This window comes from Emys orbicularis, chromosome 4 (genome assembly GCF_028017835.1).
Source record: "Emys orbicularis isolate rEmyOrb1 chromosome 4, rEmyOrb1.hap1, whole genome shotgun sequence".
Taxonomy (NCBI): Eukaryota; Metazoa; Chordata; order Testudines; family Emydidae; genus Emys; species Emys orbicularis.
Genome location: NC_088686.1, coordinates 25,395,885 through 25,422,519, shown reverse-complemented (window position 1 = coordinate 25,422,519; position 26,635 = coordinate 25,395,885). Strand labels below are relative to the sequence as shown.

The 26,635-nt window shown below is 42.7% G+C and overlaps 1 protein-coding gene across 1 annotated transcript in view; it reads left to right on the top strand.

The window, feature by feature from the left end:
• The first annotated feature begins 3,334 nt into the window (after nt 1–3,334).
• The window catches only part of EVL (Enah/Vasp-like), a 121,889-nt gene continuing 98,588 nt past the window's right edge, over nt 3,335–26,635 (top strand). Inside the window, exons 1-2 of the mRNA XM_065403706.1 lie at nt 3,335–3,403; nt 15,803–15,971. Coding sequence (XP_065259778.1) covers nt 3,393–3,403; nt 15,803–15,971 — 180 coding nt within the window. The 5' untranslated portion in view covers nt 3,335–3,392. The remainder of the gene's footprint in view (nt 3,404–15,802; nt 15,972–26,635) is intronic.

Here is a 26,635-nt window from a genome sequence, read left to right as displayed (position 1 = left end):
CACTTACCAGGGCCTCCTCTCCTGTTTGCGCTTCGCCAACATCCAACAGCTGTGACTGGCTAGCGTCCTCTGGGGTAGAAAAGAGCTCCTGGCTGCATGCATCTCTGGCCTCTGAGTCATCCTCTGCGTCTGGGTCCCCCTTCCACTCCACATCTTCATCCAAGATTTCCTCCTTCTGGCTCAGTCCACTTTTAACTGGCACGTGACCAACCGAAGTCTCTCTTTGCAGTGGAGGTGGGGTCACTGCCAAGTATCATGTCCAGCTCTTTGTAGAACCGGCAGCTTGTGGGCACAGCACCGGAGCAGCAGTTTGCCTCCCGCACCTTGTGGTAGGCGTTCCGCAGCTCCTTCACTTTGACCCTGCACTGCAGTGTGTCCCGGTCATGGCCCCTTTCTGTCATGCATTGTGAAATCTGTCTGTAGGTATCATAATTCCTACGGCTGGAGCGCAGCTGGGATTGGACAGCCTCCTCTCCCCAAATGCTGATGAGGTCCAGCAGCTCGGCATTGCTCCAAGCGGGGGATCGCCTGGTGCATGGAGCAGGCATGGCCACCTGGAAAGATGCGCTGAGACCACTGCATGCATCACCAAGCAAACAGAAAGGGGACTTTAAAAATTCCAAAGGAATTTATGGGGTGGGGATGACGGATGGTCACCTGAGGGCAGAGCAGTAGAGTTCAAATCGATGACCAGAGAGTCGAGAACCGGCATTGTTCGACACCTCCTGGAGTCCAGTCGCAACGCTGTAATCGACCACAGTATCTACACTGCCACCGCAGCGCTGTAGCCCCAGCGCAGAAAGCTCTACACCTCTTGTTGGGGCAGCTTTTTTACAGCTGTGCAGTTTCTGCGCCCTATGGGGCTTGGTAGTGTGTACACCTCGGGAGTTGCAGCGCAGCTTTACTGTGCAGAAACTTGCCAGTGTAGACAGGGCCTAAGTAGATGATGTCTCTTGCTACACTGAGCATTGTTGAAATCTATCTGTCCCTGCTGTGCCAGCTATGAAATTGCTAATGTGTTTGTTTGCACACCTTAGGTGGCTGAGTAGAATGGGTGAGTTATTTCACCTTCTGATGAGCAGTCTCCTAAGGAGTCCTTAGGATGAGTCTCATTAGCACAGACTCCAAAGTGCTGCCTTCCCCAGTACTGTTTGTACTTGAGGTTACATACTGCTGTAGTGATAATGCCAAGCATGACTGCTGTGTTCCCAGTGAGCTTTAAAGCCCTTTGGAGCCGGGCAGTTTGTAGTAATGGTTTATAAGGTTGTCTTGACACAGTGCCAGAGTTATCCAGAGGAGGGGGGAAACTGATCAGAATATGTAGGCAAGGTAAGGTTTTATTTTTATGAGGCTGTGTAGAGCAGGGGAATAATTCATTAGCAATATGACCCAGTGGGTTGTTTGTGTCTTGCAGGAATAGCTCTGAGAATCTATCACGGAGATGGGCAAACTATGGCCCACGGGCCAGACCCATTTTAAGCCGGCCCGCGAGCTGCACTAGCAGCTCGGCCCCCCTCTGGCCGGGGCGCTGGGTCCACGCGGCTCCCAGAAGCCGGTATGGCCCCGTTTCGGCTCCTACGCGCTCCAGTGGGAGCTTCAGGGGCAGTGCCTGCGGATGGGGCAGTGTGCAGAGCCACCTGGCCGCGCCTCCACGTAGGAGCCGGAGAAGGGACGTGCCACTGCTTCCGGGAGCTGCTGGAAGTAAGCATCGCTTGGAACCTGCACCCCCAAGCAACTCCCCACGCCCCAATCCCCTGCCCCAGCCCTGATCCCCCTCCTGCTCTCCAAACCCCTTGATCCCAGCCTGGAGCACCCTCCTACACCCCAAATTCCTCATCCCCGGCCCCACCCCAGAGCCCGCACCCCCAGCCAGAACCTGTACCCCTTCCCGCACCCCTGCCCCAGCCCTGATCCCCCTCCCAACCCCTCGGTCCCAGCCCAGAGCACCCTCCTACACCCCAAATTCCTCATCCCTGGCCCCACCCCAGAGCCCGCACCCCCTCCCGCATCCCAACCCCAATTTTGTGAGCATTCATAGCCCACCATACAATTTCTATTCCCCGATGTGGCCCTTGCCCACCCCGATCTATCACGTAGTTTGGTGAAATTTTGCTATCACCCAGTGACTCCTGAGAATCCCACGCACACATCCTGCGATGTTTTACTGCAATCACAATATGGGCGAGTTCAACAGTTTTTTAAAATCAGTTCTGTGATATTAAAAAAAAAAAAGACAAAATAAATACAAATCAAATAAAAATGTCATAAAATAGCTCTCTATTATCATCTAGAAGCATCTTTGTTTCCTTGCTCTTGTCACTCGCACTTCAGCTTTATTTTTTAAAACCTTCAGGACTTGTAACCTGGAATAGTATTTATATCAGGCCAGATTCTCTGCTGCATGTTGCAGAAGGCTTAGCACGGGCAGGGAAAAGAAAGAGGTGGCTGACTCCCACCTTTTCCCTCTCCAAATTCTGACCTGGCTGGGAGCCTGCCTGGTCCCTAATGCAACTTATACCACCCCAGGTTACCCACTCAGAACTGAATAAGTACTATTCAGCCTGAGTAAGGAGTGCATTGAGTATAAACTCTTTTGAACAGATAAGCTCCACCAAAAATGGTGACTTTCCTTGCCTGCACTGAGGGTTTGCACTGATATGCTAGCTCAGTGGTTCTCAAACTATTGTACTGGTGACCCCTTTCACATAGCAAGCCTCTGAGTGCGACCCCCCTTTATAAATTAAAAACACTTGTTTATATATTTAACACCATTATAAATGCAGGAGGCAAAGCAGGGGGTTTGGGGTGGAGTCTGACAGCTTGCGACCCCCTATGTAATAACCTTGCGACCCCCTGAGGGGTCCCGCCCCCCCAGTTTGAGAACCCCTGTGCTGGCTGCTGAAATTAGAGAGAGCCCTCAATATAGACAAGGTCTCTGTGTTTTGTACAGGATCAAGTATACTGACTGTGTGGCACAAATGATAGTAAATCTGTTGGATTTTTTTTTTTTTTTGGTCACTTAATCCATGACATGAAAAACTAATTAAATGCTTTTAATATCAACTTTACCAGTGGAAAAAAATGGCAGTTGATCTAATCTTAATCCATATTCTTGGTCTTGGACTATTGTTTCTTTTCATCTTTTTATACTGAACAAGTTTTCTTTCTTTCTTTTTTAAAACCTAGTGTTATTTCCTGCTCTCTTTTTTTGGTAAAACTTCCGTTTTCCTGTTTGGTTATAAGGCTTTATGCGTACACTCTCAAACTACATTACTGCCGAGTTTTTGTTCCGCTCTATAAATTGGAGAAACAGAATACCTGATTTAGCACAAATTACATGTGACAGACTGATAATACGTTGTTTCTGAATCTTCTGCTAAATCCTTTCCTCAATGGCAAGCTGGTAAGTACCTGAGGACTCTACTGTGAATATATAATGACTTTGTTGAACAAAACTCGTATGGTGTAATATAAAGAATAGCGTGTCCTATTTAAACTGTTACTTTCAGAAGGTTTGTGTTTCAGTTATGAAAAGATAATTAGATTTTTGTGGCAATAATAGATTGCTCTGATTCTGGCTTCCAATGCTGAACTTGATTCACTGGGCCAAATTCATCTGTGGTGCAAGTCAAATGATTTCAGTGGAGTTATCAGAGATTCATTTGTCCCATTGAGAACTGAACGGGAATAAGAACTCACCTGTGTGGATCCCATTGAAGGATCGAGGCCTTATATGGTTTGTTGTATTGTGTACACTTATACATGTGTCTATGTCCTGATTGATAGTGTTGTGTTTGTAATTTGCATATGTTTGAATTTTTGAAAACCCTTTGAAAATGTTGTTCTACTCAAACACACTCCAATGGCTTGAGAGTGTTTGAAAGCATTAGCTGGTGTCTAAAATTTGCATTTTCCGTTCACAGTATAGTTTCTGATTGTGCATGTTATTTCAGTATTTTCCAAAATTAGTTACTTCTTGTTCTTATTTCTATAAAAAGGGAAGTAGTTTAGCAATGAGCCTGATCTTGTAAGGATACTTCATTACAATTTTATATCTCAGCATATGTAATAGACTAATCAAGTCTGTCTCATTTTTTCCCTACACTTACCATCCTGATATTTACTTCTAAGAACTTGGTGTGTGTAGTGGAGGTTGTTTGCAAGATGGCTTGTGGGATGCTATAAAGTACCACGCTTTATTACAGGAAGAAACAGTGAGTGGGTTAAAGAGTTAATGGATCAGTGGAGTGCTGGAGTAGGTGGAGGTGTGCATACGTTGCTTAAATAGCTTGAAAGTTAAGGGAAAGCTTCCTCCCTTGGAGTATGGCATGTTCCTATGTATCTGACTATTCTGACAGGAATGATGTTTTTTAATGACTAAATTGCTGAGTATGAGATGCCTTTTGTTCAGCAGCTGTTTATATTTTTTTAAGATGCTGAGTTGACGTGCTCCCAAGTGGAGTTTGCCTTGAAACCTTTTTTTCCTTAAGTTAATTGTTCTATTTTGCAAGAATGTATCAGAACAGGAAACAGAGGAGTTAAAATGAATCCAACAGCTACTACCCAAAATCTTAGCAGTATAAACTAAGTGCTGGGGCCAGATTCTGCTCCCAATTTCATTGGTGTAAATACAGAGCAACTCCATCAGCCCTGATCTGATTCGCTACTGACTCGCAGCTCATACGCCATTTATATGTGGGTACCAGACACTAACAAATCAGAATTCTCTCTATTCATTTGCATCAGTGGTACAGCAAGTTAGAATTGGTAGGAGATTACAATCAGACCTCTATGAATCATCTGTTACTCTGTGGTGTCTCTTCACATATGTTATACTTGCATCTCAGGTTACTTGTAACTTGCTGCATCAAAGCACTGAGACATGACAGTGAGGTAAATAACTGTGAGCCTTATTGAGCATGTCTGTACTACATGAATTTTCACACTGAAGTGACTAAGCCCTCAAAGTCCTGGCCTACCAGGACTGGAGACTCAGAGTAAAATCTGGATTCTCTATGACTTGTCTCTTTGGTTTCCAGCTCACAAGTCTGGGATGGATGTCTTCACACATTGCTCAATATAGTGTTTTAATAACCTCAGAAAGGAGAACTTGATTAAGGGGAACACCATCAGCATAAAGAGCAACTTCTAAACCTTGTTCTTTTATAACAAACACATAGTAGTTGGCCTTGTGCTTGTTATTAACACAAACCCTCTCTGTAAACTACTTCCTTATCTGACAGGCATGTTCTGAGGCTTAATTCATTAACAACATCAAGCCTTTTTGAGATGTATGGATGAAAGATTATATATATATATATTAATGTGTGTGTGTGTGTGTGTGTACTCAGGGGTTCTCAAATTGGGTCTCGAGACCCCTCAGGGGTCGTGAGGTTATTACATGGGGGTGGTCACGAACTGTCAGCCCCTACCCCAAGCCCCACTTTCCCTCCAGCATTTATAATGGTGTTAAATATATTTAAAAGTGTTTTTAATTTATAAGGCGGGGGGGTCGCACTCAGAGGCTTGCTATGTGAAAGGGGTCACCAGTACAAAAGTTTGAGAGCCACTGAGCAGGATTATTGTAATTTTTGTTATTGGTATCTTTGGATTTAAGATGTTTTATAGCGACATGGGAGTTTTAACAAAGAAGCAATTTAAGGGCCAGGCTGTGAATGGCTATACGCAGGTGCACAGTGTGGATGGATCTTCCCCCTCTGACAGCTCATCCAAGGGCCAGCCACAATTACAGTCCCTCAGTGCACATCAAAGGAAGTGGAAAGGAGGCTGGTGCATAGCTTCCCCCTGTGCACCAGACTTCAGAGTGCATTCGAGAAGGGAGCGTACAAGGTGGTGTGACCTGAGCAGATCCTTCTGTGCATTGGGTGATAGGGGGGAATGAGGGACCATGTCTCCCCCTTAGTTGGGCAAGTGGCTAAATGCCCTCAACCTTCACAACAGTTTTGATCAAGGGAGTTTTCCACTTGTTCCCACTCCTGCTCTAATGCAGGAGCAGAGTCCTGCCTCGCTTGGTATCTGGTAGGGCAGGGGTGGGCAAACTTTTTGGCCCAAGAGCCACATCTGGGTGGGGAAATTGTATGCAGGGCCATGAATGTAGGGCACAGGGTTGGGGTGCGGGAGGGAGTGCGGGGTATGGGAGGGGGTGCGGTATGCAGGAAGGGGCTCAGGGCAAGGGGTTGGGGTGCAGGAGGGGGATCAGGGCAGGGGGTTGGGATGCCCTCTGCCCCCGCTCCGCCAGGGGCCGCAGGAACTTGGTGCCGGCCACTTCTGGGAGCAGCGCGGGCCAGGGCAGGCAGGGAGTCTGCCTTAGCCCCACTGCGCCATATCCTGCGGGCCGGATTGAAAGCCCTGATGGGCCGGATCTGGCCTGCGGGCTGTTGTTTGCCCTCCCCTGTGCTGGAGGATCCTCTACATGTGATGCTGACTTCGGACGGGAAGTAGAGTGGTAGATTCTATGGCAGGACAAAATTAGCAACCTAGTCATATCTGCAACAAATGCTAAGATATGGGAAGTGTTTTGCTTGTAGTAACTTGACTGAATGCTTTTTTGCCTTGAAGTTTGTAGAGCACCGATATTTTTAAGCTCAATTTGAATAAGTTGGTTGCAAAAACTGCAAATATTGTGCCATTCCATAAATGGCCATTTCTTTAAATAATTACATCAAATTAAAAAAATATTTTTTACCCACCCTAATCATTACTTCATTTGGTGTGATGAAAATAATTGAAATAATTCTGTTTAGCAGAATAGTCCATTAGAGTTTGCAGCTGACCCCGGCTGCTGCAGGAATGTGGTCTGTACCTTGTGTCTTGTTAACCTTTGAGGTTAATGGTCATATATCACACTAACCATACTTCTCGTTATATCCAATTTCTTATTTACATAGGTTTTTTTAAAGGTAATGTTTGCTGGGTTCACATGCTGATATAATTCATCTATTACGTGCACAGCAGGTTTAACCACACAAATGTGACTTCCTGTAAAAAGTGCAATATGTTAAAAACATATTGTAGGGGTTTTTTTGTAATTTTTCATTGTGAAGTGGATTTGTTGCAAGGTAGAACAACCAAATAACTTCTGACATCAATAATAACGATCAGGCTGGTGAGAAGAAAAATAGTACAAACCAAGTTTGGATAAACAAAATGAAAACAAAAGTTTAGGAAAATGTTCACTAACTAGCAGTTTGCAACTTCAAATAACTTTGCAAAAACACCATTGTTAATGAAGATAACGAAGTGATTATTAGCATCCTCGTTTTAAAAAGTGAGGCATATTCTTAGCTTTTGTGAAATATCAAGTTAGTGGAGCTATGGCTGTTTACAACAGCTGAGGATCTGCTCCAGGGAAACAGAGTTTTGTGTAAGTCTGAGAGCCAGTATGGGCTTCAGTGGTACTACTCACACATGCTCCAGTACTTTGCTAGATCGGGGTGAGAGCGCTCAACTCTCTGCAGGATGCAGCCTTTAGTTTGAAATTGGCTAGTTCCATGGTCACTGTAATCTTTTGTGGGAGTGAGTTCCATGGCCCAATAAAGGCTATGATAAGCTGTCATGGTTACAGGGTGAGCTGCACTTTAGCTCCTTTTAGTCCCTCTCAAGTGCACGCCTCCTGGGTGGAATTTCGTGGCCCCAGTGTTCTTAGACGGGCTCTCTGGGCTGGAGCTCCCCTGTGGAGCAGTTAGCATGATAGGCCCAACTGGCTTTGGCGCCTGAGAGCCTCTGAGCAGTTGCCGATTAAAGAGACTCAAAACAGCTTCTTCAAAACAAAGGATTATTTATTAACCCGAAGGTACACAGCAAGCAGAGACAGGGGCTAAAACAACAGAAGGCACCTGGTCTTACCTAACTGTATTCTTTGCTTGCAAGCTCCGGGTGAGTTCCACACAGTCCTACTTCTCATCTTGGGGAGACAGCCAGACCCTGCAGCATTCTCTCATTGTCTCTGAGAAAGATGCAGCTCCAGCATCTGCTGCCTACTCACCTCCCTTTCTCTCTATGCTGGTGTCTGTAATGGTTTAGTGTTCCTTTGATCGTAGGTTCCAGCCTGGGAAAGGTAAACCTGCTATCCTAGCTGGAGCCCAGCAGATGGGCATTTCCCATTTTGTAGCTCCCTTACTGTTCCCTTAAAAGCCAGGTTATCTGGAGTGTGGCAAAGCAGGGGAAAGGCTGGGTCCAGGACAGGAGTGGGGCTGGAACAAGGCAAGAGCAGGGCTGGAGTGAGTCTGGGAACAAGCAGGCAAAGGAACTAGTGGAACCGGGGTGAATACTTTGAGCTGCCATTGGCCTAATACTGCTGCTGGGCTTAAGAGCATGCCTCTTGGTTCTTCCAGCCAATTGGGTGGTCTGGCCAATCAGGTGATTCTGCTGCAAGCCAACTCTTATTCAGCTCTCAGTCGTCTGTTCCTCACTAGGTAGGTGGAGCTAGTTGGTTCCAGACTCAGCTGCAAGCCCTAATTCATGACATCGAACTAGGCTAACTCAAGTAGTTAACTTGAGTGTGGCTAATTCAAGCTAACTGCAATAAAGACAAGGCCTAAGTAGACAAGACAGACAAGTGAACAATGCACTGGCAGCAAATATCATATTCTGTCTTTTTTTTTTTTTTTTTTTTTTGCGCGGTGGAGAGGTTGTTTTTTAAATTTAAATCCTTGGATGGGGTTATGTGAGGGGGGGATTCTGTCCCTGGCCTGGCACTGACCTTCACCTCCCTGTACCTCAGGTCCCCCAGTGTAAATGAGGATAATTATATTACTTTGAGATCTGTGGATGAAAAGTGCAGCTGATCTAGCTTAGTTGGTGTCTGTAAGTGCTTCTGTTGAAATAATAATATTATTTTCATATTAAAATTAAATATTATTAAAATCAGTTCAGCATAGTACAGTAGTTGTTCAAATAACCTTATATTTGGAGATCAGTTTTTCCTTTTTACAGTTTTTTACATAGAAAAGGGTGATCCTGGGCCTAAGTAATTCAGAGGTTAAATTATTTCATTTTTAAGATTGTCCCTTTAAAAAAAAAACACTACAGTATTGTACAGTAATGGCCCAATACACTGCAGTACCTCTACTGTAAACTGCAGTGTTTTAGACCATTACAGTAGAATACTTCAGTACTTTTCTCAGAAGGGAGTGTTTATATCCAGCCATGGGCCTTACGAGAAATGCATTTGATTGTCTCAGCTCAGTTCATAGTAAATTATAGGTCTGCATTTAAAAAAAACAAACACCCCTACTACAACTGTAGGGCAGAGCTGCACAAAACTCAGTGGGATGACTTCTCCCTAAAGGATTGTGTACATTGCAGAAAAACTCATTTGCCTTCACAAGTTCTTCCCTGTGAATCAACAGAACATTTTATTTTTCAGCTTGCATAAAAAAGAGCAACATATTTCACATGCATCCATGCTACCATAAATGTTTTCTGAATTATTGCATTTTTTTATATTATGGAGGGTAATTCTACAATAGCCAGAATGCAAATTAACAATTAAAGCCATGACATCAATAAAATCTGTCCAGTGGGTTTCATTAATGTTACATCTCAATCAAACAATCATGCCACTTAAACAATTTTATTACTGCCCCAGCTACACGCCTTGAATGATCTAAAATTCTCTTGTTCTTTCCCATGGTACAATACTTTAAATACGTTGAAAATATAGATATGTCTGAGATACATTTTCTAAAGTAGCTTTGCAAATATATTCCATGGTTGCTTTACTTACACAAAAGTACTCAGATTTTAAATAAACGTAGGCCACATTCTGATACCCTTACTCATGTTGAATAGTGTGACAGGTATGGCAATTTCCTGCAATGTCCGTGGGAGACTCTATTGAATTAACTTTTGGTGCCCTTAACTGTGAACTATAGAACCTTAGTGAACAAATAACCCAATTGTAGTAAGAAGCTGCTATATGTGAGTAAAGATATCAAAATCTAGCCCCCTAATAATAAGTAAATTAATGAGATCCATGCATGGAGGGTCTCATCCATGTCTGCATATCCCCACTCCTGTATGGAAGGTTAGCTCAGATCCATTCCAAAGGCTTGTCTGTGGACCAGCACCTCATCAAAGGGGCTCTGTATCCTTTGATATCACTGGCGGTGGAGGGCTGTTAGCACCTAACAGGATCAGGACCTTCAAGAACAACTCCTTCGTCTTCCACAGCAACCCTGGAAACATATCACATATCCTACAGTAGGTAAGATGCTAACAATGCTGATAAATGAGCATTTATCTTGGAATGTTCCAGACTACATGTGTCAGTTTTCAGGGAAGCCAAACCATCCAGGAAGAAATTATATCTTAACTCATTGATTCATAGATTCCAAGGCCAGAAGAAACCATTGTGATCATCTAGTCTGACTTCCTCTATAACACAGGCCATAGAACTTCCCCAAAATTATTCCTAGAGCAGATCTTTTAGAAAAACATCCAAACTTGATATAAAAATGGTCAGTGATGGAGAATCCACCATGATCTTTGGTAAATTGTTCCAATGGTTAATTACCCTCACTGTCAAAAATGTACACCTTATTTCCAGTCTGAATTTCTCTAACTTCAACTTCTAACCATTGTTTCACATTATATCTTTCTCTGCTAGATTGAAGAGCCCATTACTAAATATTTGTTCCCCATGTAGATACTTACAAACTGTAACGAAGTCACCCCATAACCTTCTCTTTGTTAAGCTAACCAGAGCAGTCAGCCACCAGACAGGAAAGCCTGATAGCGCGTCACAAATGTGGTTCTAACATTACAACAAAAATGAAATTACTCACATGAAAAAACTTTTTTAAACAAAAAGGAGGGTGTTTTTAGTTGCAAACACTATAGGACATAGCCATAAATGTAGAGCAATTGATCAATTTTTTTGTAAATAAATGTGGAATTTACTGCTGTTCATCAGATTTATCATTTCACTTGCAAATAAATAAATAAATAAAAGGTGTTGACAAGTAGGCAGGTAAATTCCAGCGGAGGGAGAAAAGCTGCTGTGCAGTAGATCAAGAAGACTGTGAGACTCAGAGACCTCAATGGTGGACATCATTGAGGAATCTAAGTAGATAGATAAATGAATGGTCGAAAAGGGATCCTGGCCGCTCCGATCAGCACCATTGACCGGGCTGTTAAAAGTCTGGTCAGCAGCACAGCGGGGCTAAGGCAGGCTCCCTGCCTGCCCCGGCTCCACACAGGTCCTGGAAGCAGCTGGCATGTCCCTGCGGCCCCTAGGCACGGGGGTGATCAGGGAAGCACCACAAGTTGCCCCAGCGCCAGCTCCGCAGCTCCCATTGACCAGAAACGGTGGCTAACGGGAACTGCGGGGGCGGTGCCTGCGGGCATGGGCAGCGTGCACAGTGCAGAGCCGCCTGGCCTTGCCTCTGCCTAGGGGCCGGACATGTTGGCCTCTTCCGGGAGCAGCGCAGAGCCAGGCCATGCAGGAAGCCTGCTTTAGCCCGACTGCGCCACTGACCGGGAGCTGCGTGAGGTAACTGCTGCCTGACCGGAGCCCACACCCTAAACCCCCTCCTGCACCTCAACCCCCCCTCCCACATCCAAACTCCTGGAGCCCACACCCCAAACCTCTTCCTGCACCCCAACCCTGAGCCTGCTCTCCAAACCCCTTGGCCCCAGCCCAGAGCCCCCTCCTGGACCCCAAACCCTGCACTCCCACCCAGTGAGGGTGGGAGAGAGCGAGTGAGTGGGGGGTGTGGCATCAGAGAAGGGGCGGGGCAGAGGTGGGGCCTCAGGGAAGGGTGGGATGGTGCAAGGGTGTTTGGTTTTGTGCAATTAGTTGGCAACCCTAACTTAGGCCCATGTTTTTAGCCTCCTCATGTTCACTCAACTATAATGGAAATCCAGGCTGGCAACAGACACCTTGCATGTTAATGCAATGTAATATAATTTAAAAAATCAATATAGAAATTACCGTCATTACATTTGGAGTGTTATGTGTAATGAAATAGTGTAATGGATCTGCTACAGAATATCTCTATTCTCAGTAATCATTTTTTTTTTTTTAGATGCATCAGGAAATTTATGTATAAATTTCAAAGTTGTGGTTGTTAAACCATGACTAAATACAAATGCTGATATGATCCATACTGTTCTGAAAGAGAAAGAACATAAGCTATTCACAGTCATACGATATAAAGTGTTACCGTATGCCTGCAATGCATTCCCATGCCTCACAGCATTAACAATGATTTATGGCCCAGAAAAATAGCTGGGGAAACTTCCCTGGTAGCTCATATCATTATCTGGTTTAGATATAAAACAGTGTAATAACCCATTCCAATTCCCATTGAGATCAGTAGAAAGACTCCAGTGGGCATTGGATCGGACACTTTATGACGTATTTGGTGAGAAGTTACTATAGCAGCCGCAGGGGTAAAGTGAGAAAATAGAATTTAGGCATATAGAGGTGTTCCTTGTGATAGGCTGTAGGCTAGAATTAGGTCCTCGGAGGGACTATAGGGTTTGCAAGATAATGAAGGACTTTGCAAAGAGTGATTTTCTGTTATTTCACTGGAGGCCAAGTAAGGGACCTGATCCTGTTCCTATTGAAGTTAATGGTTAAAAACTCCCATTGACTTCGGGGGAAGCAGGAATTGCGCCTAATATTTTGTGTTATAGGAGAGTTAATTAAAATGTCTCAGCTACTAAATCTGACTTGGGGAAATGCTGCTATAATGCACCTGCCCACCTTTAAAAAGAATAGTGCAACATTTTGGGGTTTTCTTTAGTCACACAATGTCAATATTAGAGCTGCGGGGGGGGGCAGGAGTTCCATTTCATGAAGGATTTTGCAATTTTGAAATTTAGCTTCATTCCAAATCAGAATGAAAACCAAAAATTGATCAATTCTTTGTGAAGGAAAAAATTTTTAAAAATCATTTTTCGTCGAGCACGATGTTTTTTTTTATTTTGACTTCTTAAAATGTTGCATTTATTATATGATAGTATATATTATAGTACAAAATTTCAAAATGAAAACTCATTCAAAAGAAATAAATCAAAACATTTCAATCTGAAAATATCAAAACTGGGCCTTTCAGTATTGTCCGTACTTTCTCCCCTGGTTTTCTTCCAAAAGGAAACTCCAGTAAAATAGACTTGATTTTTGCAAAGCATTTTAATTTGAATAAAATATGGTTTGGTCAACATTTCTCTGACCAGCTCTCATCAATATGAATAAGGGTGCAGATGTGCAGCAGACATCATGGAGGACACAGCATTTGGCTGCTGAAAGCAGATGTACTTTACTCTGCAGCCTGTTCTTGATGTCCTAAACTTCCACTGACTCTAGGGATAGTCGCTTATGATCAGCAGTACTCAGCCCTGCCTTAGTTTGGCCTGTAGTTAATCAAACAGCTGGGCTTTTTTTATAAGCAAACATATGCATTATAATGAGAAAGTGGGGGGGCAGGACCATGAGCTCCATTTTGTAGCATGAACTATCCTCCCCTATAAACATCAGAAGTTGAATTGGGCTTTTCAGAAAAACCTTTCAAACAACTGATGTTTTATGATTACTCTGCCAAGAGGTTTGACCAAGTTGTTGTTGTTGTGCTTAAAGGCCCTAAAGGATTTCGGCCCCATTGTACTATAATGAAAAATAATAAAAAGTCATTCCCTGTCCCATATGAAAAGACAACAACAGGTGGATGGACATGGGCATATCCTGTATAAGACCTAAAGTACATACATAAAGAATACTAGCGTTAATATTTCAGACTGTACAAGCTACTTCTCCTATATGCTCCAGTAACGCAACCTACCGATTTTCATGCTCTGAAGTAATAATAGCCTATTATTCTGGATTTCTTAGCTTTAGGATAATTAATGGATTGTCTGCCAACATAGGGCGTGCTGTCTGACTGTCTCTGACTATCTATCATACTTATCAGCTGTACGTCTGAGTATCTCCCACAGGTAGAAATGACAATAATGAATCTCTCTCTTCTTACCTTGATGGCACAAGAGAGGATTGGAGTTTTTTCTGGTTATTATTTGTTTCTTTGCTTGGTCTTTTAAAGATTAATGAGACAGCTCTTTAAGTGTTACCGCTTTTCATTGGATACTTGAAAATGCTTTACCATCCCCCCACCCTAAACTAAGAAAGAGAGCTAGGTATGAAGAGGTATGTAGGTATAAAATTATTAGGGTTGTCATGAGCTCAGGACTTATGCTGGACATAAACCATAACAATTTCATTTATATTTTTAAAAGACCATAGGCCTGATCCTGCACTGCTTACTCATGCAAGCCTACTGTTGTGTGCAGGATGAGGGCCCAGATCTTGGATCATAGAAATTTTGAGCATTTACCCATTTCTCGTGAGAGTAGTTCTAGTGTCTGCAACTGCTGGGTATTCAGGGTAGCAATAGTTGAAATACTGGTTGACAGTCCAAAAATGTCAGTGATGGATGTTGAGTATTATGTTCCGTGCTTGTGTGACCTCAGCTATATACCCAATGATATCTGTTTCATATGAAGGATGTATTTTTTACAGTAATCTGGAGGAGTGCACCGTTTGTCTTAGCTTCTATTCCAAGAATAAATTTCAGTGGGAGGGAAATAATAAATTCATGTGAAATTACAGAACAAAAATAAACATTTACAGTAACTACCATATAATGATTATGCACTTTAACAAGATACTTTTGTTGCTTGAAACTGCAAATGCACTAGTACTCATAGGTGCTGGAACTAGGGGTACTGCCGCACTACTTGGCTTGAAGTGGTTTCCATCATATATGGGGTTTACAGTTTGGTTCAATGGCTCTCAGCACCCCCACTACAAAAATTGTTTCAGCACCGCTGCTAGTACTAAAAAATATTTTAAAAAAATTAAAGTTGAGAGAAAAAAAGCAATCTCTGTTATATTTCTTTAGATGGGGAAATCTTCCAACCACAGTTTCCCCCAGAATACTCCAGAATTCATGTTGTCATTATCTACATTTATTTAAAATTGTTCTTCACATCTTTAGTTCAGGTTGAAAATAACTGAAATATGTGAATCCAGATATTCTGATTTTTTTTTTAATGTAATCTTGTATTTCTTAACATTTTGGGCTACTTCTGAAAGGTGATTATTTCAGTAATTAAACTGCATCTCCCCAGCCCCTTGATCTTTCCTTCTTTGCTAGTAAGCTGAAGTAAAACTGTTTTTTTTAAAGAGCCTGTGCATCTTCTACAGTGTATTCTGGGACTTCTAAATGCGTCATCAAGTTCTGAGTATTACAGACATTAGCTGGATTAGTGCAATTGATTTCTTCAGTTTACCTAACAGAGCTTTGGTTTGAGGGTCCACTTGCTTCCAGTTTAAATTGTGTGTCTAAACTTTACTCCAATTAATTTGCCAATGAGCTACAACATATTAATAATGTCAAAGCAGATATGAAAGGCCTCACTTGTCAACAGGTGCAAATTAAATGGAGCATTAATGCTTTTGGTTCCCTTTCTTAAAGTATTCGTGAATTAAGTTTCCACTTAGGTCCTAGTATTGGTGTGCAAGATTTAAAAAAAAATTAAAGAAAAGTAACACGCTGAAGTGTGTGTGTGTGTGTGTGTGTGTGTGTTTACACACACATTTAACTATTAAAACATTAATTTGGCAGGCAGAATGCAAAATGCCAGCCTTCTGAGGGTTAATAGACCAGACACGCAATATATGGTTTAAATGTATTTGATAATTGTGTTTTCCTCAGAATAGTTTGCAATAAACCACACATTTACTGTATTTTATGGTTGTGTTACTTTTGTTCTCCAGCGAACAGAGTATTTGCCAAGCCCGGGCTTCAGTTATGGTTTATGATGATACCAGTAAGAAATGGGTGCCAATAAAGCCTGGACAGCAAGGATTCAGCAGAATCAACATATACCACAACACTGCCAGTAACACCTTTAGAGTAGTTGGAGTTAAACTACAAGATCAACAAGTGAGTAACTATGTCTTTTGTGTCCTGTACATTATCCTTTGATCTCTAAAGATGCAATCGGTTATATAATTAATCCTACTCCTACTAAGTGTATATACATTTATGCTCTGCTCCATAAAGCCGTGTCCTGTGAGATTTCTTGATCCAGGACTGTACCTCTATTTATTATAGCTTGTTATTTGTCCTTTACGTGAGAGAGAAATTTCATTGAACATTAGGCATGGAAGATTTTGTGTGTTTTCAGCTCCATTTTATTATCCCTATTTTCTACTGAAGGCTTTGCTCCTTGCTACTCCCCAACTGCTCTTTACTTCTCCATCCATGGTACAAACTTCTAGTGTTCCTGCCAAATAAGAGATCATTCACTCTCCCTGCGACTCCTGCCTTCTCATGATGAGTAACTAAGTTCTCATTTTGCATTTTAAAAACATAAGCACATATTCTGATCTCATTTACAATGGCATAAATGGAGCTATGTGGGATTTACACCATCAAAACTGAGTGCAGACTCTGCTCCCTAGTCAATGGCTGTCTGTATGATATGGGGGCACTGTCAGCAGCAGTATCAGGTGTGTCAGGTTGAAGTGTGAAAGCATTTGTTCCCAGGAGCTATAAATAGATGTCTCATTCTAAATGTAATATTCACATTCAAGTGAACAAATCACATGATTCTGTAAACTGTTAAATCAATGAATTAGTCCCACTTTACATTTTAGAACAAGGGCCTGGGAGTCAGGAGTCCTAGCCCTGTCATTCACTCGTGTGATCTTCTAGGGCATGTCACTTAACTTCTCTGTCTCAGTTTCTGCCTTTTGTAAAATGTAATGATGTTACTACTCTGCTTTGAAAAGCGATCTGTGGATGGAAAGTGCTACATGTGTGCTAATTAGTATTTAAACTTAGACAATCTGATGCACCCACCGCCTTCATGTTTTTCAAAGGGAAACCCAAATAATTGTTGGAAAATGTAGTATGTTGGTTTTCAACTATTTACAGTGTACTTTTGAAACTGTTTAAAATATTTGTTCATCTCTATTTGTATCCTTTTCTGGTCAGCAAAGATGTTATAAATATACATAAAACTTGAATCTTTTTCTTCTATTTTGAATAGAGCTGAAATATGTAAAGTTGCTGTGTTTAATTAGTAACAAGATCAGATATCTTTGTTTATGCTTTGGTATCATTGACGGATGTCAGGATGGTTGTGAAATAGTGCACGTTAATGAACTTCTAGTACCTAGCCCAGTAAAGGAAGCACAAATCTTTGTTTCACATGGGCCCAACATAAATAACAGCTGTTGTTTTTGGTATACAAATTTTTCAGCAATTGGGTGATGGCCTTTTTTTTTTTTTTTTTTAAACTACTTATTTGTAACCCAGAGGGCTTTCTTAATCAGATTATAACAATTTAAATGTAGGGACAAATTTGAGACTTAAATTGTAAGTCTTGGCAGTGGTGTTTTAAATGGGTCAGTTCATTAGCTTTAGCCACTGGATTGGATTGCAAATGTCATTGTTTGCATGAAGTAAATAAGTAGGCACAGGTCATCACTGAAAACATCTGAATTCAGGAGGAAACATATGTAAGATAAAATCCATATGTCTCTACTGAGTGGAGGTGTTCAGGCATTTGATGATAAAAAATAATTGTGAAGCTACCTGAAACTAGGTTAAAATCTCTTCAGAAAAAAAAAGGTATTAGATAAAATACTAATTTAAAGATGATTACAAAAAATGTATTATAATCCCAAAATCCATTGGACATAGCATAAATGTATAGAGAAGACTGGTACTTAAAAGATCATTTCAAAGTTTTTCAGGTTCAGAATTTAAACTACTTCACTTCAGTCCCAGCTCTAACATCACATCTTCTGTAGTGGTTTATTACTACAACCAAGATTTGCTAAATAGTTGCATTTAACAACAACAACAAATGACATCCAGTGCAAATTGTTCTCTGTTCAAACCAATTCATGCACACTCATCCTGACTTCAGTAAAGTCCCATTGAAAAGTGAGGGTTTGTTAAAATTAACTATTTAGTTAGCAAAGCATGTTTTCTGAAAATGGCCAGATCCTCAGCTAGTATAAATTGGCATAAAATAAAATCACCGGGGCTATACCAATTTATACCAACTGAGGATCTGGCCCAAAATCCCTAGCACAGTATTGCCGCACAGGGTCAATTTAAACTTGTATTGCATACTGATTGGCAGGATGAGATAGAGAGAGATTAGTATAATCTACATGACATGACCTTTGTCTGCTTTTAATGTCTTCTGTTTAATTTTCTCCTTACTCTAGATCTCTCTGAATCTTTCGTTTTAATTTGCATTCTCTGTCTCCTGCTGCGTCTCCTGCTGCATGTAGGTTTTCTCTTTCTTGTCTTTCTCTAGCTGCTTTTTCTTGTGGCCCTTTTCCTGGTTTTTGTTTAATGATATTTATAACTTAGTCCTTATTTTCCTTACCTTTCTATCTGTGTTTGTCCTTTTTTCTAATTAGTCACCACTGAAAAGCTCACCAAAAAGGTTCATTCCCACTAATGTGGTTTTTAAGATGATGTTGAGTGTGATCATATATAAATTTAACAACTGGAAGTGGTCATCAGACCATTTTATAGGTCTCATTCGCACGCTTCACTGTGTCTCTCTCGTCCTCGGCTGCAATGTTTAAGTACTTATTAACGACATAGTGCAAATGAAATCATCTGTTTCCCCTGCACAGATGCACATATCCGTGTAGACTCATACCAACATGATCAGCAAGCCCAAAAAAGCAGCAGCAGTGCAGGCTGAGGCACTTTTCAAGCTGTGGTCACCAGCGCTTTAACCACTTCCATTTTGTTAGTCATTCGTCTTGAATATTTGTCTGCAGAAGTCAGCTGCTTTTAGTTTAATTCAGAGGTATGATTGAGTGATTTTTAAGTGAGGAATTTAATATCAAGTCATACGGCCTCAAGAGGATCTAGTTATTGGGATGCATGTGGCAGGGCTGTGCTGAAAAAATAGACAGGACAAGTCAAAAGTGAATCACACTAGTCTGGAGGATTTACATAATGTCCCGAGCTAGAAAATTAATATAAAAATGGGACCTTGGAGAAGGTGGTACTTTTCAGAATTGGCCACTGCAATGTTAGGCCAGAATTGGAGCTTGTACCCTGACAGCATCCTTGTGGTATAAATTTGCCACATTTTTGAAAATGTTGGGTCAAATTCATCCCTGGTGTAGGCGGGGTACCTCTTTTATTGAAGTTTGGGGGGGCTGGGCCTGCTTGCAGCAGGACTAAATTTGGCATGCTCTGTGGAGGTATTAGCCATTCTGAGGTTATTAGGCTATAACCCTCTGAATTTTAGAGTATGTGCAGTTGGTGCTAATCTGGGGAAACGTTGCAAGAGCCACAAGCATCAAGCTGAAAGGAAATGTCCCTGAATTATTATTCTGGTAGTGCCCAGATCCCAATCATAGACAGGGCCCCCTGTTCCAGGTATTGTACAGATCCATAACAAAAAGACAGGCCTGCCCCAAGGAGCTTACAATCTAAGCATAATACAAAAGACAACAGATGGATACAACAAACAAAGGGAGAACAAGGTAACAGTGAGACATTCCTGGCCATCATGAAAAGCAATGGTGGCATTTGAAAGATGGCAAATTATAATATGGATATAAAAATATTTTTTCACACAATTCAGAATTAAGCTGTGGAACTCATTGCCACAAGATGTCACTGCGGACAAGAGCTTAGCAGGATTCAAAACAGGATTGGACATTTATGTAGATGATATGATTATCTGGTGTTTCAACAGTAAATATTAAAAGGGATGTGTGATGGGGTGTACGGATCCTGTGCTGCAACAGCTACAATAGGGTTAATGGACAAAGCAGCTACTTCCTCACCTGCAGCTAATTATATAACCAGCAGCAGGTGGAATAAAAAGGCTGCAGCTCAGGCAGAGAGGGTCTGCTGTCAGGGTCTGTGGAGGATGCTGCACCAACCACAGACTTGAAGACAGGAAGTGGCCCAGGGAATCAGCAGTGAGTCTGAGGAAGCAGAATGTATCAGCTTAGTAGTACAGGGTTCTGGGACTGGAACACAGAGGAGAGGGGGTGTCTGGGTTCCCATAGAAGGGATATAAATCCCTCCTGGATTTGCCCCCTGTAAGGGGGCAAAGACTACTGAGCTCAGGTTGGGGCTGAAGACCTGACATAAGCTCCTAGGACTGTTTGTTGGACTCTTTATTATCCTGGAAAGGGTGGGGCCCTATAAGCAACTTGATGGGAGGGCTGAGTTGTGAGAAGGGGCAAACTACCTCAGGCCCAGAGTGGCCATTGATAGGGTGTGCCAGAGGCTTCTACACCATGCCTAGCCATGATGGGGGCACACTGGACAATGAGTGACCCTTCTACAGGGGAAAAGGGGTTTTCAGAGGGTTCAAAACCATCATGCTTTAGGCCAGAAGTTAAACTCTAACTATTGGGAGTTAGAAAGAAGAACCCTTCCTGGTGGGCAGATTAATCCATCGCTGTTTTCTGCAAGGTTTCTTGCACTTTCCTGTTGCACAGCTGCTGCTGGCCACTGTTGGAGATAAATAGTACTCTAGGTGGACCACTGGTCTCGTCCAGTGTGGCAAATCCTAGGTTCTGACATATGTAGCTCTAGAGGAAACTTCCCCTAGAAATTGTATAAAAGCTATGTTCCGAACAGTGGAAAATTTTTATGTATTTATTTATTTTATTTGCTACTTTGAAGCATCCAACTTTCCATTTCACAATTCGCCTTGTGATCTAAGCACCATCTACAGCGGATGCTACTCTGCCTTCGTTCTTTCATCAAGCGACAAAGCAGTCCCGTATTTGCTTTATTCTGAAACTACTGACTAAGGAGGCAAAATTTAAACTCATGCCACTTCCTTTCCTTTTCCTTTTAAAGGAGGCCACCCTTTGGAGCATGAGGACAGGTTGTATACTTATTCTTCTACACCAGAGGTGGGCAAACTACGGCCTGCGGGCCACATCTGGCCCGTGGGACCGTCCTGCCCGGCCCCTGAGCTCCTGGCCAGGGAGGCTAGCCCCCGGCCCCTCCCCAGCAGCCTCAGCGCGCTGCTCCGCCAGTGCTTTGGCCCGCCGCTCCTGCCGGGCAGAGCGGGCGGTGTGGCTGGCTCCAGCCGGGCGGTGGGGCTGTGAGCTCCTGCTGCTCTGAGCAGCATGGTAAGGGGGCGGGGCGGGAGGGGGTTGGATATGGGGCAGGAGGTCCCGGGAGGCAGTCAGGGGGCGGGGGTGTGGATAGGGGTCGGGGCAGTCAGGGGACAGGGAGCAGGGAGGGTTGGGTAGGATAAGGGGTGGGATCCTGGGGGGTGGTTAGGGGCGGGGGTCCCGGGAGAAGTCGGTCAGGGGACAAGGAGCAGTGGGGGTTGGATGGGGTGGGAGTTTTGAGGGGGGCAGTCAGGGGGCAGGAAGCGGGAGGGGGCCGATAGGGGGCAGGGGCCAGGCTGTTTGGGGAGGCACAGCTTTCCCTTCCCGGCCCTCCATACAGTTTCACAACATCGATGTGGCCCTTACGCCAAAAAGTTTGCCCATCCCTGTTCTACACGTTGGTTTTGCTAGCAGCCTGAAAAGTGGCAGTATTCGAAGAGTTAATATGAGCGAGAGGGTCTGAATTCCATCTCTCTTCCACGTGAAGTGGTTAAACCCCCAAAGTGAAGGCAGCATTCTGAATTCTTCGGCCCACATGGGATTAAATACACTGATGTGCAAACTGAAGAGTGTATCTGCATTGGTAAATCATTTATTGGAGCGGCTTTTTGCAATTTTTATCTTTAATTATGTTAGTCACCAAATGCTCCACACCCTTTAGTGCTCTTCAGGTTTGTACAGTCCTGCCCCTGAAAACCAAAGACTCTCTCCAGATGAAGGGGACAGACTGTTCAGAGTAGAGAGAGCCACATGCCAGTCTTCCCAAACATTTCTTCAAAGGCCCTGACTCTGCCTCCTTGGCTTAAGTTAGTCAGAGATGGTTGAAAAGCTTAATTTTTTTTTAATTGGTAAATGTGAATATACTGGCTTGTTAGCCCAGACATAAGACCCCTTTCACTCTCTGCAGACCCATTTCACCATCGGCATTAGCCATGCAAACTTCCCTATATTCCCTTGCCTAAACTCAGAGGGATCGTCTGTAGGATGAGCTAGTTCCATCTCTGTGTGATTCAGGCATTGCCCCCCCCCCCCCCCCCCCGCCCCCGTGCTGTGTCTGCCCTCTAGTGGCAGTAATTGTGGTCTTGCAGAACTGGACTGATACTGCTAATTTATATCCCATAGTCAACTGAGCAGCTTTGTGACCGCAACAGACTTCATTCACTAGACACATGAGCTGGTTGTGAATGGGAAACAGAGGTGCAAGATTCTGGATCCCAGATCCAATCCTTTGAGCAGTCTAAATGACCAGCAGGGGGATTTGGGTAGGGTGGGGGTTGTTTGTTTTAATTATTATTGGTTTTTTGTTTGTTTATTTTATTTGTATTACAATAGTGTTTAGCAAACCTAGTCATCGACCAGAACCCCATTGTGCTAGGCGTTGTACAAACACAGAACAAAAAGACAATCCCTGCTCCAGAGAGCTAATAATCTAGGTATGACATATATTTCTAAGGCATACATCACTTAAGTATTTGGGAAAAAAAGATTCTTCTTAAAAAAAAAAAAATAAGAAAAAGAAGAAGGCAAGGCATAATTGCCCATTTTGCTTCTATTCAGATAAGTTTTTCAAATAAAAATCCCTGTGATGAATCCTTTGTGCCAGTCTGAAAATGCTGCTGTGATAGGAATTATAGAATATCTACTATGAGAGCTCCAGATCCACCACATTGTAAAGGGACAGTGCTGATGTTAAATTAACTTGTACTCTTAATGTAACAGCACTCATTCTGGTCTTTCTGTAGTTCTCTAGCTGGCCAAATCATTATCTGTAGTGAGAAATATGAAATCTTAAAAAACACAACAACCCATAGATATCTGTCTGAAACATCACCCAAAATGGCTATGCGTCCTGTTTCTGATCTCACACAACTGTGAATCAGGAGTTTCTCCAGTGAAGTCTGTGGTGACAAAGTAATGTGAGATCAGAATTGTACCCATGGCGATTAAAGTGTAAGTTTAATCATGATCTTCAGCTGATATTGGTTCTCGAACCATTCACTAAGCACCAAGTCCATAGAACACAAAGGATGTGGTCTAGAGCAGGGGTCTCAAACTCAAATGACCACGAGGGCCACATAAGGGCTAGTACATTGGCCAAGGGCCGCATTACTGACACCTCCCCCTGCCACCCTTGGCCCCGCCCCCACTCCACCCCTTCCATGAGGCCCTGCCCCCATTCCAACCCCTTCCCTGAAATCCCCACCCCAACTCTGCCCTCTTCCTGCCCCCAGGGAGGGCAGGAAGGGTGTGGGGTGTGGTGGGGGCTCAGGGCAGGGAGTTGGGGTGTGGGGTGCAGGAGGGGTGCAGGGTGCAGCAGGGGGCTCAGGGCGGTGGGTTGGGGTGCAGGAGGGGTGTGGGGTACAGCAGGGGTGCGGGGTACAGCAGGGGGTTGGGCTGCAGGAGGGGTTCAGGGGGCAGGGCTCCCTGCCTGCCTGTCCGTCCCTGCACCGCTCCGGGAAGTGGCTGGAACCTGGGGGAGGAGGGACACAGGGGTCTGTGTGTTGTTGTTGCTTGAGGCACCGTCCCCAGCAGCCTGCCCTTCCCCCAGTGCGCGTCGGGCTGGAGCCGCTCTAGGTAAACGCTGGGGGAGGCCGCGAGGAGCTCGCGGACCGCAGAAAACAACCCCGCAGGCTGCATGTGGCCCCCCGGCCGCGTGTTTGAGACCCTTGGTCTAGAGCTAACAAGGAAAGTCTCATTTTAGGCTAATTTTAGGCTAATTTCCAGTATCTGGGTATGGTGGAAACAGTGTTAAGGAAGCAGTGATTGTATCATTAGTTACCCACTAATACCTGTCTTTGGATTAAAAAGCATTTACATTTTATTTTATGTAAATTCTATATGTGATTATCAGATGTCTGTTAAATATTTATTTTGGCAGGCTTGTGCCATCCTAAAAATGGTAATGGAAATGTGTGGAAAGCAGGTACTGTGCTTATACATTCGCTACTTGTCTAATAGTCTTCAGCCAATTTAAATTTTTGCATCCACTGAAATGTCAAAGTTCTTAGAGCAATGAGTCATCCATCTGTTACATTGATTTTTTTTAAAAACTCAACCATTTTTGACTCAAAATGGAGAAAAAAAATTCAGAAACTAATTAAACATAAGTATAATTAATAATCTAATTAATTACAGTTAATAATATTCTAATAATACCAAATACTTACAATGAACCAGATAGATCATTTCTGCATTTTGAGAAAGATTTGCAGCTCGTGTGTACAGGGAAACAGACATAGGTAGTACCCATAACCTTTGTGTTGCTAAATTGAAGATCAAGTTAAAGAGGATGAAGAAGGTTAAAAAGAAGAAAGCCCTTCAGCGGCACAGTTGAAAGATCCAAACACAAAAAGTGCTTTTCAGCTTGAACTGAAGAACAGATTAAGTGTTCTAATGGAATCAGCTAAAGAAAACCAAGACAGTGATACTCTGTGGGAAAACATTAGAGTGTGTCATCTAGAAAGCACAAAGACAGTCCTAATAATAACAAAATCTAAAGGGGAAGAATGCTGGGGAAGAATGCTGCTTAGGCAACAATGGAAAAGAGAAGTAGTAAAAAGAAAAAACACATGAATGCTAAGATGTGTGAAGAGACAAGCAAGTGGCAAGAAGAATACAGAGCTCTACAGAAAGAGGTAAAAAGGAGGAGTGCTAGAAGGGAGGAAAAGGCATACATGGACAGAAAATGTCAAGAGGCTGAAGATGCTAGCCAAAGAGGTGACCTTATAACCTTGTATAAAACAGTTAAACAGCCAACAGGAAACTTTAGCAGCACTGGAGGCATTGTGCAAATGGAAATACCCTTAGTGCAGAAGAAGCGCAAAGGAAAAGATGGACAGAACATTTTTAGGCTGTTTTAAATAGACCAAGAACAAGCAAAACTCCTGAAATACATGAAGACGACTTTGCATTAGAGCTTGACATCAGTAAACTCAAAAATGAGAAATCAGCTGGAGAGGATAACATAGCTGGAGAAATGGCTAAAGCAAGCGACGAAACAGCCCTCCAGACTTTCCTTGTGTTTTTAGATAGAATATGGAATGAAGAAAAGACCCTAACCCAAAGGAAGAGAGGCCATAGTAAAATTGCTAAAGAAGGGTGACTTTACCTATTCCAGTAATTGGAGAGGAATCACATTGCTTTTAGTGCAACATCATCCTAGAACATATAAAGAAACAGATCTCCAATTTAGAGAGGAACAAGCAGGTTTGAGACCACTGAGATCATATGAAAACCATATTGTTGTTCCCAAATATATTATAGAACAAAGTGTGAAGTGGAATGCACTCTTGATAAATTGTACAGATTTTTCAGAAGGCTTTTGACAGTATACACAGAGTCTTTGGGAAATTATGGCATATCATGGAATACCAACAAAAATAATTAGAATTATCATGGATCTCTACAATAATGCAGAATGTGCAGTCAGAGGTGGTGACAACATCAGCCAATGGTTTGTAGTGACAACTGCAGTAAGGCAAGGGTGTATTATGTCCCCACTATTTTGCATTGGTCATTGACTGTGTAATGGCAGAAGGCAGCCGAGGAATTTTATGGACAAGTGTATTGGATGATCTTATTTTTCCTGATGACATTTGTCCTGCTTAGTACTACACATCACTTAATGTAAGAAAAAAATCCAGCTTTTGGCAAACATAACAAAACAATTTTATTAACAAGGGGAAGTCGAATATATGGCTATCAATGTCCCGAAAGCAACCATCAGAGTAGATGGAGAAGCACAAGAAGTCAGTCATTTTACCTATGTAGGGAGTGAGATGTGCAACAATGGTGACACCATGCTATGTGTCAAGCGATGAATAGCAAAAGCAGCAAACAACTTTCTTAAACTTGGAATTATGGAAAGGTAGCACGATTGGCACGGATACAAAAATAAGATTCTTTAACACCAGCTTCACGTCTGTCCTCCTTTATGGAGCTGCATCATGTAAATCTACAACAGAAATTCATGATAAGATCAACTCATTCCAAAGTAAATGCCTGTGGAATATCTTCAGAGTCCATTAAAAAGAGTTTCTTGAACATTAGAAATTCTGAGTAGAGCAAACCAACCTAAAGCATCAAACCTGGTAAGAAGACAACAATGGTTACATTGAGGATACCCTTTAAAGATGCCATCAACTTCCATGTCAGGTGAGAACATGGACACCACCCGGGAAGAGAAAACAGGGCAACATAGAGAAACATTGTGCAGAACAGAGAAAGAAGCCAAATCCATCAACATGACACTCAGAAGCCTGAACAGACCAGCAGAAGGCTGATATAAATGGCAGAAACTGGTGAACGCCCTATGTACCTGAGAATGCAGGAGGATAAAGAAGAATACCTAATATGAACATAGCACTTTCTATCTCCAAAGAACTGTAAATCATTAGCTAATTAATCCTGCTGTTAATATTATTTGGGTTTGCGTCTCCTGAACTCCAAGCTACTGTACTTCTTTCAAACTCT